We start from the raw sequence: 14,539 nt of genomic DNA, 5'->3' as shown, positions 1-14,539 counted from the left end.
CCCCCCCACTCTCTTTCCCCCCCCCACTCTCTTTCCCCCCCCACTCTCTTTCCCCCCCCCACTCTCTTCCCCCCCCCACTCTCTTTCCCCCCCCCACTCTCTTTCCCCCCCCCACTCTCTTTCCCCCCCCCACTCTCTTTCCCCCCCCCACTCTCTTTCCCCCCCCCACTCTCTTTCCCCCCCCCACTCTCTTTCCCCCCCCCCACTCTCTTTCCCCCCCCCACTCTCTTTCCCCCCCCCACTCTCTTTCCCCCCCCCACTCTCTTTCCCCCCCCCACTCTCTTTCCCCCCCCCACTCTCTTTCCCCCCCCCACTCTCTTTCCCCCCCCCACTCTCTTTCCCCCCCCCACTCTCTTTCCCCCCCCCACTCTCTTTCCCCCCCCCACTCTCTTCCCCCCACTTCCCCCCCACTCTCTTTCCCCCCCCCACTCTCTTTCCCCCCCCCACTCTCTTTCCCCCCCCACTCTCTTTCCCCCCCCCCACTCTCTTTCCCCCCCCCACTCTCTTTCCCCCCCCCACTCTCTTTCCCCCCCCCCCCACTCTCTTCCTCCCCCCCCCACTCCCCCCCCTCCTCACCACTAACCCCCCCCCACTCTCTTTCCCCCCCCCCACTCTCTCTCCCCCTCCCTCCCCCCACTCTCTCTTTCCCCCCCCACTCTCTCTCCCCCCCCCCCCCCACTCTCTCTCCCCCCCCCCCCCCCCCCCACTCTCTCTCCCCCCCCCACTCTCTCTTTCCCCCCCCACTCTCTCTTCCCCCCCCCCACTCTCTCTTCCCCCCCCCACTCTCTCTTCCCCCCCCCCACTCTCTCTTCCCCCCCCCACTCTCTCTTCCCCCCCCCCCACTCTCTCTTCCCCCCCCCACTCTCTCTTCTCCCCCCCCCCACTCTCTCTTCCCCCCCCCCACTCTCTCTTCCCCCCCCCACTCTCTCTTCCCCCCCCCCACTCTCTCTTCCCCCCCCCCACTCTCTCTTCCCCCCCCCCACTCTCTCTTCCCCCCCCCCACTCTCTCTTCCCCCCCCCCACTCTCTCTTCCCCCCCCCCACTCTCTCTTCCCCCCCCCACTCTCTCTTCCCCCCCCCCACTCTCTCTTCCCCCCCCCCACTCTCTCTTCCCCCCCCCCACTCTCTCTTCCCCCCCCCCACTCTCTCTTTCCCCCCCCCACTCTCTCTTTCCCCCCCCCACTCTCTCTCTTTCCCCCCCCCACTCTCTCTTTCCCCCCCCCACTCTCTTTCCCCCCCCCCACTCTCTTTCCCCCCCCCCACTCTCTTTCCCCCCCCCCACTCTCTTTCCCCCCCCCCCACTCTCTTTCCCCCCCCCCCACTCTCTTTTCCCCCGCCCACTCTCTTTTCCCCCCCCACTCTCTTTTCCCCCGCCCCACTCTCTTTTCCCCCGCCCCACTCTCTTTTCCCCCGCCCCACTCTCTTTTCCCCCGCCCCACTCTCTTTCCCCCCCCCCCCACCGCTTTCTCCTCCCTTCTTCCCACACCGCTTTTTCCCCCCCCTCCCTTCTCTCCCCGTTTCCTCCCTCCTCCTCTTTCCAACTTTAAAAAAAACTTTTTTTAAATTTGGCAATTTTTTTTTCTTTGAAAAACATGTATAACAACTTTAATTTCTATTTGTGTATTGTGTGAGGTGTTTTTAAAATGTTTTATGTCGTGTTTGTGCATTTTGTGGTTTTTCTCATTCATAGTAATAGGAGATTCATAACTTACAAATCTCCTATTACAATGAATGAGAAAATACTTACCTGTGATTGGGTGTCCAGGCACACGTGACTCTTACACAAGTCTCTACGAGCACGTGCTGCGATGGGCAGGGAGAGGAGGTCTGTGGATCGGGATTTCGAGCGGGCACAGCAGCTTCAGGTAAGTACGCATTTTATATCTATTATTTAGTTTTTTGCCCGCGGGAAGTCCTTGAGAGGAATTTCTGCCACAGTGTCTTTCATTCGGAAATCAAAGCATCACCTAAAAAGCAATAAGTTTATTTATCTCTATATACTTGCATTGCAAAGAAAACTTTCTTTAAGTTTTCATGTAATTTCCTTGACCAGGACACATTTGTGTGACACAAATTAGTAACTGCATAAATATTACTAATGACAACACACATTAATTAAATTTTGTAATGTAACATAAAATTGCCATAGCATAATTGATTCAAACTAATAATGATTTTAAATTGGCATTATTTGCTACAAAAGATAGTAAAGGCTGGTAAATGAGGTTGAGGTGCAGATCAACCATGATCTAACTGAATGGCGGAACAGGCTTGAATGGCCTACTCCTGTTTCTCAGTTTTGCAGCCTTCTAGAGTAAATCAGTTCTGAAGGCTGCAAATTTTTAAGAGCTCTCCATGAGAGAACAACTGCAAATAACGAAAGTTGGAAGAATGAGTGTTGTTTTGGGGCATTTTAAGATTTTTATCCCCTCCAGCCTATACACGAGTTTAATTGTTCAGTAACTATCGGGTTCTGGGGTCTAGTGTGAATATGTTTGACATCTAAAAATGAAAACCAAGTATTTTAAAAATGTTCCTATCTCAAAATAGACACGAGTTCCAGGAAGAACAAGAAAGAAGGAAAACTAAACATGATTGAGAGAATCAAAAGTAGATTAGAGAGTCGCAAATAGATTCAGTTACACTAGTTAAGAAAAAATACACAAATAAGATCCTTAAAAAGCACTTAACCAATAGGAAGAATAGTTCTATGTCAAGCAGAATTTTAAAATTCTTCATTTTTAATTAAAAGTATTAGGATTAATATTGCAGTATTTGAGTAACTTTCTGTTTTAGTAATGTTTGTGAGCTTAAAATGAAAATGTATCAAAAACATTGTTTTTCTCAGTTGACATGCATTCCAAGTAATGCCTTCTGATCGCTTTCTCTTCCCCACCCCTATAGCATTTCAGGTAAATTTGCTTCTGATTAAATATATTAACTTTAAAAAGTTACAAAATCATAAAAGCCGCAGTTAAAGTTCAGTACTTCTATCATTGGCAGCAATGTCACTGGCTCCTTAAAATTGGGGAGAAATCACTTGACTGTCAGTTGTTGATTAGGGAGACTAATCCTCTGAAAATCTTCTGATTCTTAAGGGACATTAATATATTACCTTCTGTCATTCATATTGAAAACCTCTGGGCACAACCTGTTGATGAGTTTAATGCACGAGTAGCATCAGTCGTAGGAGTAAGATTATCTCTGCTAGACTCCCTGCCATCTCAATTCAGCAAGTGACATATCAGTCATTTCTTTCCCTGTCTCTGGCCTTGCTACCAATGAGGGAGGAGATTTCAGCATCAATATGCGACCTCATTGTTAGATTTGAAGGTCACAGAAACATTCTATAAGAATCCTGCATTAAGAAGGAATCATCCTTTGGGTTAGTTAGTCACCTTACCAGGCAAACCCTTATCTTTGTGGGGTAATCTTTTCGCCAATCCAAATTGGAGAATAAGAAATATTAGGCTAGGAAAGTGAAAGGGTTTAGGATTTGCGGCTTTTCCAGATGATTTGAGATTTCCAAATTTTGCTTAATCCCAGACCATGGGCCCAAGTTTCCCCAACCCCTTTTTCCAGTGCACTTACCCGTGGTGCGTCAACTTTCTTCTCTTAAAGACGGCACCAAAAATGTAGCTCCGTATTCTCCCCGTTCCGTGGACCGTCCTAGGGCTTGGCATGGCAAAAGCAGTGAGGACGGAGCTACAGCCCTGCGCCGAAAACAGTGCCAGCAGCTGTCCGCACGCGCAGTGGAGTCTGCGCACAGGAGCTCCTCGCCCTCCCAGCACGTCCTGCCGGCTCGCCGCGCCTAGCCCTGGCCGAAGGGCTTGCCAGTGCATGGTGCGTTCTGAGAGTTCTCTCTCCTGCCTGTCTGCCTGCCGCGTTCTGTGAGTTCTCTCTCCATCCTGTCTGCCTGCCGCGTTCTGTGAGTTCTCTCTTCTGTCTGTCTGCCGGTTCGTTCTCTTGGGTGAATTCTCCTGCCCCTATCTCTGGCCGAGTGGCCTCCCGGGCCACTGACTTCCCCGGCCCAGTATGAAAGTAGGACTTAGGTTTTATTTTTTATTTATTTTCTTTTTAATTATTATTGATGGTTTTTATGCTTCATGAATGTTGTTGAAAAGGTTTATTTAGTGCTTTGCAAGGTCCTCTGTGCTTCCCTCCACCCACCCCACACCAACCGCGCCCCCCCGCCCCCATCTCTGTCTACCTGCGCTGATTTCTTAACTCTCCGTGAGGTTTTTCTGTGCGGACACATACGCTGGCCTAAGTTAATTTTGGAGCAACTATTAGCTGGCCAAACTGGCTTAAATGGCCAAAACAGGCGTAGGTGGCTGGTAACGTCCCCTTTTGAACTAAACTAAAAAAATCCTAACTAACTCACTTACACTGGACCAACTTAAATGTGCAGAATTGCAACTTTTAAGATACTCCAAAAAAAAATCAAGTTGTTCCAAAAAAAAACAGAGCAACTCCTGGGGAAACTTGGGCCCACAGTGTGAACGGTTCCTTTACTAAATTTCCAAATTTTCATCTGCAGGTGGAAATGAATTGCTATGGATTCCATCCTTGTCTATTTTTAATATCTTTAGTTAAAATGATTAACTATTACATATTTCATTCACTTATAAAGAGATGGGATTGTTCATGAATTACTTGCTAACCTAGCACCTCAAATGGTCACGAGACAATGGGCTCAATTTTCCCCAAAGCTTTTTTTTGGTGTACTTGAAGAGTTACGCCTGTTTTTTTTGGGCCCAAGTACGGCAAAAAAAAAATTCTAAGTTTCCACTTTGGATTTCTTCATTTTGGCGTTGCCAAACCTGTCCTTTAGTTTTGGGGGTGGAGCCTTGATCTGCGGCAAAAGGATTGGGCTGCCATGGTAACCAGGGACACAATACGATCTGAGGCTGCAAAGTGAAACATACAGCCAGCTCGCAACACGTTAAAATACGTTGCATCAATTTAAAAACACATTGAAATATATTGCAGCAAATTACCTTCAATGCCCCCAGTTGAAGGGATTGCAGATCCGGTCCGCCGCCTGAATGGCCTCCCCGGTCCGCCACCTGAATCAGTCCCCCGATGATCTCGGTCTCGGTCTCTATGTCTCTCTCTCTCTCTGTGTCCGGGCATCTGCTGCACTTATCTGCGTCGATTTCCTTACCTGCGGCAATTTCTTTAACTCTCCAGAAAGTTCTTCTGCAGAGGCCAAATATGCCGGCCTAAGCAGAACTGGAGTAACTCTCAGCTGGCCAAACTTGCATAAATGGCCAGAATTGGCGCAGGTGGCAGGTTATGCCTCCTTTGGCTGAAAAAAAGAAGCTAAAAAAATCGTAACTAACTGAGTTACGATGGTGCAAATTGATTGGGGAAGCTGTGGTTTTTTAACTTAGGCCCAAAAAAATGGCGCAAATCACTGGGAAAATTGAGCCCTAAAGCGGGTGCTATTTTTATAATGTGGGAAATTTGCACACTAAGGGGTGGAAATTGCCCCTTTCCTTAAGGTCTGTTACCACTGGAAATCGGAGGCCACACTGCGAAGTGCAATGGCCGCCATTATCAAAATTCTGCTCTCTTTTCTCCCGCCTCCTTCCGCTGCTGTTGAGCCATCCTAAGTGTGCCATAAGAGAGCGCACCAGCGATGTTTATCCCTCCTCTCCGCCCCCCGATGGCGAAATTGCGGCGAGAAAATCTTCCTCCCACGGGGCGGTGCCAAAAGCTGCTTTTATAAGGCGGTCCAATGAGGCTGTGGCCTTCTAAAATGACGGTGCAGCTCCCGTTAAAGGGAAGGACGCACTGCCGCTGCCGCCATGTTTTTTTGTCGCCATGTCAGGCCGACAAGTATGCCCCCGGGTTCGGCCAGGCCGCCAGCAGGCAACCTGGCACCTCTTCTTGGGTGCCAAGCCGTTGACCCAGCCGAAACCCTCCCTGGTGGCCCAGTGGACTGAACTTTTAAAATCGCGAAGGCTCTCCCCTTTAAGTGAAGGGTAGAGCTGTGGTGGCCCGCCGCCGTGATGATGTCATTAGCGCTATGCAGCTGACGTCATCAGCGCTACGCAGATGACTGACGGCGGCGGACACTACACCCCGCCCCAACTTCCGCCCCTTTAGTGTGCTCGCCACCCCACATCCACCCCCATTATGAGCGACTTCTGGACTGCTGGAAAAAAACCCAAAGAGCGGAATTTTGTTCAAGAGGCCACCTCATCCACCGCGGTGGTAAAAACACTAGAAATGGGATGCATGCGCCCCGTTTCCAGCGGTGGGAAATTTTGGCCCCTAAACCTCTTAACCAAATTCTTGATACCAGTCTATGGCTACACAAACTAATACAACCTTCATTTGAATATTTGATCACCAATGATTTTTAAACTATTGTCATGGAAAATTACTTTGTATCCTGATGTTCACATCAGCTCACCTGGTCTAAAGATAGGATTATAGTCTGCTCAACCATAAACTCTTTCCAATGGTGATGTCAGAATTTGCTTTAACTTGGGAGGAAATTTTTAATTCCTTGAATGCAACACCTTTTGGTCGTATTTGGCTGGTCAAGAACATTGTACAATGTGGATATTAAAAAGGCTCTTTTTTCTGAAATGGAAAGAATCCAGCACCTCCAAGAGTACCCTTTGTAGCTTAGTACAAGGAAGGGAAAGGTTTATGTGATTCTGCTCAAAATGTAGGCATGTGCATGTTGTTCTTCGCATAGCCTGGATGATCACATGTGCAGGATGTGTCACCAGCTACAGCAACTCAAGCTCCGGGTTTCGGTTCTTGAGTGGCGGCTGGAGTCACTGCAGTGCATCCACGAGGCTGAGAACTTCGTGGATAGCATGTTTCTAGAGGTGGTCACCCTGCAGCTGAAGAGTGTGCCGCCAGAGAGGATGTGGGTAACAGCCAGACAGAAGAGAAGGACCAGGCATGTAATTCAGGAGTCTCCTGAGTGCATCTCACACTCCAACCAGTACTCTGGGCGATGGTGCCTCTTGGGGAGTGCAGCCAGAGCCAAGTCCACGGCACCACTGGTGGCTCAGCTGTAGAGAAGGGGGAGGAAGAAGAGTGGAAGAGCAATAGTGGTAGGGGATTCAATAGTCAGGGAAGCAGACCGGCGTTTCTGCGGCCACATACGTGACTCCAGGATGGTATGTTGCCTCCCTGGTGCCAGGGTCAAGGATGTCACCGAGCGGCTGCAGGACATTCTGGGGGGAGAGGGTGAACAGCTTGAGGTCGTGGTCCATACGGTACCAATGACTTAGGTAGAATGAGGTCATGCAGGTGGATTTTAGGGAGCTTGGAGAGAGATTAAAAAGAAGGACCTCAAAAGTAGTAATCTGCGGATTACTCCCGATGCCACGTGCTAGTGAGTACATAATAGGAGGGTAGGACAGATGAATGCGTGGCTGGAAGGATGGTGCAGGAGGGAGGCCTTTAGATGCCTGAGGCATAGGGACTGTTTCTGGGGGAGGTGGGACCTGTACAAGCCGGACAGGTTGCACCTCAACAGAGCCAGGACCAATATCCTCACGGAGAGGTTTGCTAGTGTTGTTGGGGAGGGTTTAAAGTAGCTTGGCAGAGGGTTGGGAAACTGCGAATAGATTAAGTAGGGAGAGAAGCAAAGCTGGAATTGGACAGCAGAAAAGTAGAAAGTGAATTTGGAAGACCGAGAAAACAAGGGCTAGAAAATAGACAACAAGGAAGCTTGGCAGCGCTAAATGGTATATACTTCAATGCAAGGTGTCTCAGGAATAAGGCAGATGAGCTGAGAGCACAGATAGACACTTGGGAGTATAATATTATAGCTATTCCTGAGACCAGGGCTGGTATGGCAGCTCAACATTCCTGGTTACAGGATTTTCAGACGGGATAGAGAGAGGTGTAGAAAAGAAGGGAAGATCGCAGTATTGATTAAAGAAACAATTACAGCTATGAGGAGGGATGATCTGTTGGAAGGATCATCAAATGAGGCCATATGGATCGAATTGAAGAACAAAAATAGAGGCGATCACACTGCTGGGAGTGTACTATAGATCCCAAACAGTCAGGGAGATAGAAGAGCAAATATGTCGGCAAATTTCTGAGAAGTGCAAAAACTATAGAGGGCAGTAATAGTAGGGGATTTTAACTACCCTAATGTTAACTGGGATAAAATTAGTATGAAAGGTATAGAGGGTACGGAATTCCTAAAATGCAATCAGGAGAACTTTTTTAGCCAGTATGTAGCAAGCCCAACAAGGGAGGGGGCAGTTCTGGACTTAGTTTTAGGGAATGAAGCTGGGCAGGTGGAAGGGGTATCAACAGGAGAGCATTTTGGTGCTAGTGATCATAATTCAGTTAGATTTAGGATAGTTATGGAAAAGGACAAAGATAGACCAGGAATAAAAGTTATCAACTAGGGAAAGCCAATTTTGCTAAGCTGAGAGGTCATTTAGCCATAATGGACTGGAAACAGTTACTTGAAGGTAAATCAGTGTCACAGCAGTGGGAGGCATTCAAGGAGGAGATCCTGAGGGTTCAGAGCCAAGTACGTTCCCTTAAAGAAAAAGTGTGGGACTAACAAATCTGGAGCCCCCTGGCTGTCAAAGGACATACAGGGTAGGATAAATAAAAAAAGGAAGACTGATGAAAGATACCGAGGGCTCAGTACTGCAGAAACTCTAGAGGAGTACAGAAAGTGCAGGGGTACAATTAAAAAGAAAATTAGGAAAGCAAAGAACATAAGAAATAGGAGCAGGAGTAGGCCATTTGGCCCCTTGATCCTACTCCGCCATTTAATAAGATCATGGCTGATCTGATCTTGGGCTCAGCTCCACTTACCTGCCCACCCCCCATAACCCTTCATTCCCTTATCGTTCAAAAATCTGTCTATCTCCACCTTAAATATATTCACTGACCCAGCCTCCACAGCTCTCTGGGGCAGAGAATTCCACAGACTTATGACCCTCAGAGAAGAAATTCCTCCTCAACTCCGTTCTAAATGGGCAATCCCTTATTCTTAAACTATGCCCCCTAGTTCTAGATTCCCCCACGAGTGGAAACATCCTCTCTGCATCTACCTTGTCGAGCACGCTCAGTATCTTGTATGTTTCAATAAAATCACACCTCATTCATCTAAACTCCAGTGAGTATAGGCTCAATCTTTCTTCATACCCCTTCATCTCAGGAATCAATTTAGTGAATCTTCTCTGAACTGCCTCCAATGCAAATGTATCCCTCCTTAAATAAGCAGACCAAAACTGTACGCAGTACTCTAGGTGTGGTCTCACCAACACCCTGTACAGTTGCAGCAGCACTTCCCTTCTTTTATATCCATCCCCCTTGCAATAAAGGCCAACATTCCATTTGCCTTCCTGATTACTGGCTGTACCTGCATACTAACTTTTTGTGTACCCCCAGGTCCCTCTGTACTACAGCATTTTATAATCTCTCAATTTAAATAATAATTTGCTTTTTTATTTTTCCTGCCAAAGTGGATAACCTCACACTTTCCCACATTATACTCAATTTGCCAAATGTTTGCCCACTCACTTGGCCTGTCTATATCCATTTGCTGATTTTTTTTGTGTCCTCCTCCCAACTTGCTTTCCCACCCATCTTTGTATCATCAGGAAACTTGGCTACATTACACTCTGTCCTTTCATCCAAGTCATTAATATAGATTGTAAATAGTTGAGGCCCTAGCACCAATCCCTGTGTCACCCTATTAGTTACCATTTGCCAACCGGAAAAAGAGAGAGCATAAAAAATGTTGGCAAGTAAAATCAAGGAAAACCCAAATGTTCTATAAATATATTAAGATCAAGAGGATATCTAAAGAGTAGGGCCTATTAGAGACCATAATGGTAATCTTCGTGTGGTGGCGGTAGACATGGGTATGGTTCTGAATGAATACTTTGCGTCTGATTTCACAAAAGAGAGGGGCGATGCAGACATTGCATTTAGAGAAGAGGAGTTTGAAACATTAGATGAAGTAAAAATAGTGAGAGAGGAAGTATTAAAGGATTTAGAAGCCAGGCCAGAATTAAATGTATCCCAGGCTTTTAAGAGAAGCAAAAGATGAAATAGCAGAGGCTTTGACCGTTATTTTCCAATCCTCTCTGGCTACAGGTGTGGTGCTGGAGGACTGCTAACGTGATACATTTGTTCAAAAACTGAGAAGGGGATAGACCGAGCAATTACAAACCAGTCAGTCTAACCTCAGTGGTGGGAAAATTATTGGAAAAAATTCTCGGACAGAATACATCTTAATTTAGGAATCACGGATTAATCAATGACAGTCAGCATGGATTTATTAAGGGAACGTCATGTCTGACTAACTTGATTGAATTTTTTGAGGAGGTAACCAGGATGGTTGATGAGTGTAGTGCGTTTGATGTAGTGTATATGGATTTTAGCAAGGCTTTTGATAAGGTCCCACAAGGCAGACTGGTCACGAAAATAAAAGCCCATGGGATCCAGGGTAAAGTGACAAGTTGGATCCAAAATTGTCTCAGAGGCAGGAAACAGAGGGTAATGGTTGATGGGTGTTATTGTGACTGGAAGGCGGTTTCCAGTGGGGTTCCGCAGGGCTCAGTACTCGGTCCCTTGCTTTTTGAGGTATATATCAATGATTTAGATGTTAATGATTAAGAAGTTTGCAGATGATAGAAAAATTGTCTGTGTGGTTGATAATGAAGAAGAAAGCTGAAGACTGCAGGAAGGTATCGGTGAACTGGTCAGGTGGGCAGACAGTGGCAAATGGAATTCAATCTGGAGAAGTGTGAGGTAATGCATTTTGGGAAGGCTAACAAGGCAAAGGAATACATATTAAATGGTAGAACACTGAGAAGTGTAGAGGAACAAAGGAACCTTGGACTGCATGTCCACTGATCCCTGAAAGTAGCAGGCCAGATAGATAAGGTGGTTAGGAGGCATATGGAATACTTGTGATTGTTAGCTGTGGCATAGAATACAAAAGCAGAGAGGTTATGCTTGAACTATATAAGACACTAGTTAGGCCATAACTAGAGTACTGCATGCAGTTCTGGTCACCACATTACAGGAAAGATGTGATTGCACTAGAGAGGGTACAGAGGAGATTTATGAGGATGTTGCCTGGACTGGAGAATTTTAGCTATGAGGAAAGATTGGATAGGCTGGGTTTGTTTTCAGTGGAACAGAGGAGGCTGAGGGGAGACTTGATTGAGACGTATAAAATGATGAGGGGTCGAGATAGAGAGAAGAGGACAAGCCTATTTCCCTTAGAGAGGTCAAGAACTAGGGGGCACAGATTTAAAGAAATTGGTAGGCGGTTTAGAGAGGATTTGAGGTGAAATTTTTTCACCCAGATGGTGCGGGTCTGGAACTCATTGCCTGAAAGGGTGGTAGAGGCTGAAACACTCACCACATCCAAAGTACTTGGATGTGCACTTGATGTGCCATAGCCTACAGGGCTATGGATCAAGAGCTGCAAAGTGAGATCAGGTAGATACTCTTTGTTAGCTGGCACGGACACAGTGGGCCAAAATGGCCTCGTTTCATGCTATAAATTATATGATTCTATGGTTGTGTGATTCATCCAAGGATGGGTAAATTCATGCAGGAATAATATATATCTAAAATAAGTCATCCTACTTTCACTTCTTTAACATTGTCTGTATCAACGCATCCTGGTCATAATGAGTGCTCTCCTTTGTGCTGACTGTGCATCTTAATGCAAATCTCATTACGGCATCACAACTTGAACCATTTCCCATTCCTTTGTTCTTGATGGCACCAAATGCCAATAATAATAATAAGTATTGATTATTTAATTTTTGTTAGTTTTATTTATCTTTCTCCTTTCAGTCATGCATTTTTCTACCCTATTTTATCAAATCCATTTCTTCAATACCCTTCTTCCTAACCCCCCCAAAAAACTTCTAAAGATCCTTATTTCATAAAAGCCAAGGGTATAGAAGGATGTAGAAGAGGATTAAAGAAGGCTCGCAAAATAGCTGATGGTAAAAGAAAAAAGACTTGGATTTATATAGCGCCTTTCACAATCACCGGATGTCTCAAAGCGCTTTACAGCCAATGAAGTACTTTGAGTGTAGTCACTGTTGTAATGTAGGAAATGTGGCAGCTAATTTGTGCACAAACAAGTTCCAACAAACAGCAATGTGATAATGACCAGATAATCTGGGTTTTTTTGTTATGTTGATTGAGGGATAAATATTGGCCAGCAAACCAGGGATAACTACCCTGCTCTTCAAAATAGTGCTATGGTATCTTTTACATCCACTTATGAGGGCAGACTGTCTCATCTGTTTAACGTCTCATCCAAAAGACAGCAGCTCCAACTGTACAGTGCTCCCTCAGTACTGCACTGGAGTGTCAGCCTTGATCTTTTGTGCTCAGGTCGCTGGAGTGGGACTTGAACCCACAACTTTCTGACTCAGGCGAGTGTGCTACCCACTGAGCCACAGTATGTAGCAACAAGTTATAGATATTTCTAAAGCTCCCTTCATTGTTTTGTCATAAATTTAATCAGAATATTGGTCGCTATATTGGGATGCTTCTCATTGATTTTGAAGCTGCAGTTCTGCAGTTACATTTTTGAAAGCATGAATACTCATTTTTGTTGTAGAATGACATGGCCTGAGTACTGTTGCTTTTCTGAAAGGGGTACATTCTGAGTTTTCCCAGTCTGCCTCGTCCTGTACAGCCACATTACACAAGTATCCACTGAAATTTGGTCAAGTTAGATTAATGTAAACCAGCTGAGTGAATGTTAATTTTAAAATACAGAAAAGTTTTTAACAACTGAAATTGTTTTTTCTATTATGTTACCTATTTTGCTTAGCAACGTGACATACATTATTTAGCAACAGAGCAATCAATCCCAGCATGTATTTAAACTTCAGTTTAAATTTGCATTTAACAACCTTGCCTATTGCCTATTTTCTTTTCCTCACCTTGCTCTCTTTTCGCTTCCTTTCTGGAAACTGCTGCAAGAACATTTGCAATTTGTTTTCATTGTAACATCTTTGAAGCATGCTGTTTTTAATTATACTTTGAAATATATGATGATCTTTGCATTTGAGGATTGAAAGGTTTTTAATTGTTTCCCTTCAATTCTAACAATCCACTATATAGCAGTTACAAGTTTCTGTTCATTTCTGTTTTCTTTACATGCTCCTTCCTCTGTTGCTTATCTTTGAATGTTAAGGAAAATTCAGCTAAGTTTAATGGAATGAGAAAGGATTTTTCAAAAAAAGAGGTAAGTTGACAGCTTGCCAGAGCACTTCAGATTTGTGACGAAAGTTGTTGAAGTGTCGGTGTTTTTATGTCTGACCAGTGAGAGTCGGGCTTACCTCACCATTCCCTTCACTGTTTCCTTAATATTCTAAATAAGGAAGGATAGTTCTTGACCCTAAAGTATAAAATTTTTCAATTATTTGAAGAGACTGTCTCAATATAAATTGCTTGGTGAGAATTAATACATACATCAATTTGATATTTTAAAATATAAAATATGAACTAACTCTTAATGCTACTGAACTGGTAATGCAGAGGCCTGGACTAATAACACAGAGAATGTGAGTTCAAATCTCATCACAACAGTTTGAGAATTTGAATTGTTTAAAAATATAGAAATAAAAAGCTCGTATCCCGTATCATTAAAAGTGACCATGAAGCTGTCTGATTGTCATAATTGGTTCACTAATGTCCTTAGGGAAGGAAATGTACCATGTTTACACGGTTTGGCCTGTAGGTGTGATTCCAGTCCCCCACCAAAGTGGTTGACTCTTAACTGCTTTCTGAAGTGGCCTAGCAAGCCATTCAGTAATATCAAATTACTCATCATCATCATAGGCAGTCCCTCGAAACGAGAATGTCTTGCTTCCACGCCGAAAAGGGATGAGTTCACAGATGTTTCAATGAAGGACCTAATATTCCAGGTCCCGAACTACATCCTGAAGGGTGGAAGATGCCTGTGCATGGATTTTTTTTTTTAAACGTGTGGTGGTCGTTGCACCCCAGCCACCACACAGGCTTGTCCGAGCTTGGTCTTGGTCTAGTGGCAAGGATTAACCAAGACGACCGGAGACCAGCTCTGCTGCATAGTGCGCACACATATGGAAGTGTGGGCTGGCCCGTGCTGCCCCTGGGCCCTCGCCTCTTCTGGGCCCTGAACTCACACCTCTCCTGGGCCCCGATCACATCCCTCTATGAACTCTTGCCGCTCCTTCACACCGACTTCGCCGCTCCTGCTGTACCTGCCTGCACTGCAGTAAGCCATCGCCCTCCTGCAGCAGCACGGGCTGCTCCCTGAAGTGGCATGCCACCGCACACTGCTCCCTCTAATTTTTTATTTTTTTTTTGGAAATTCGTAGCCAATCGTTCCAATTCTTTGTCAAATCACAAACTCCAGAGGTCACCTTGCACACGCCAAGGATCACTCTGCGCCAATGCTCTTAGCCAAAAGGCCTAGAGCCACTGCACCGTTCCTGGAAGTACTGCAATACCAGGTTCGTGCCATGGAGGTGGATGGGTCAGGTCCCCCACACACCTCC

General features: G+C 45.6%; 1 protein-coding gene across 1 annotated transcript in view; it reads left to right on the top strand.

The window, feature by feature from the left end:
- LOC139253580 (dmX-like protein 1) overlaps positions 1–14,539 on the top strand; it is a 200,946-nt gene that overhangs the window by 150,895 nt on the left and 35,512 nt on the right. Inside the window, exons 20-22 of the mRNA XM_070873611.1 lie at positions 1,765–1,864; positions 6,715–6,895; positions 13,192–13,242. Coding sequence (XP_070729712.1) covers positions 1,765–1,864; positions 6,715–6,895; positions 13,192–13,242 — 332 coding nt within the window. The remainder of the gene's footprint in view (positions 1–1,764; positions 1,865–6,714; positions 6,896–13,191; positions 13,243–14,539) is intronic.

This window comes from Pristiophorus japonicus, chromosome 1 (assembly GCF_044704955.1).
Source record: "Pristiophorus japonicus isolate sPriJap1 chromosome 1, sPriJap1.hap1, whole genome shotgun sequence".
NCBI lineage: Eukaryota > Metazoa > Chordata > Chondrichthyes > Pristiophoridae > Pristiophorus > Pristiophorus japonicus.
This window is presented reverse-complemented; position numbering and strand designations above follow the sequence as displayed.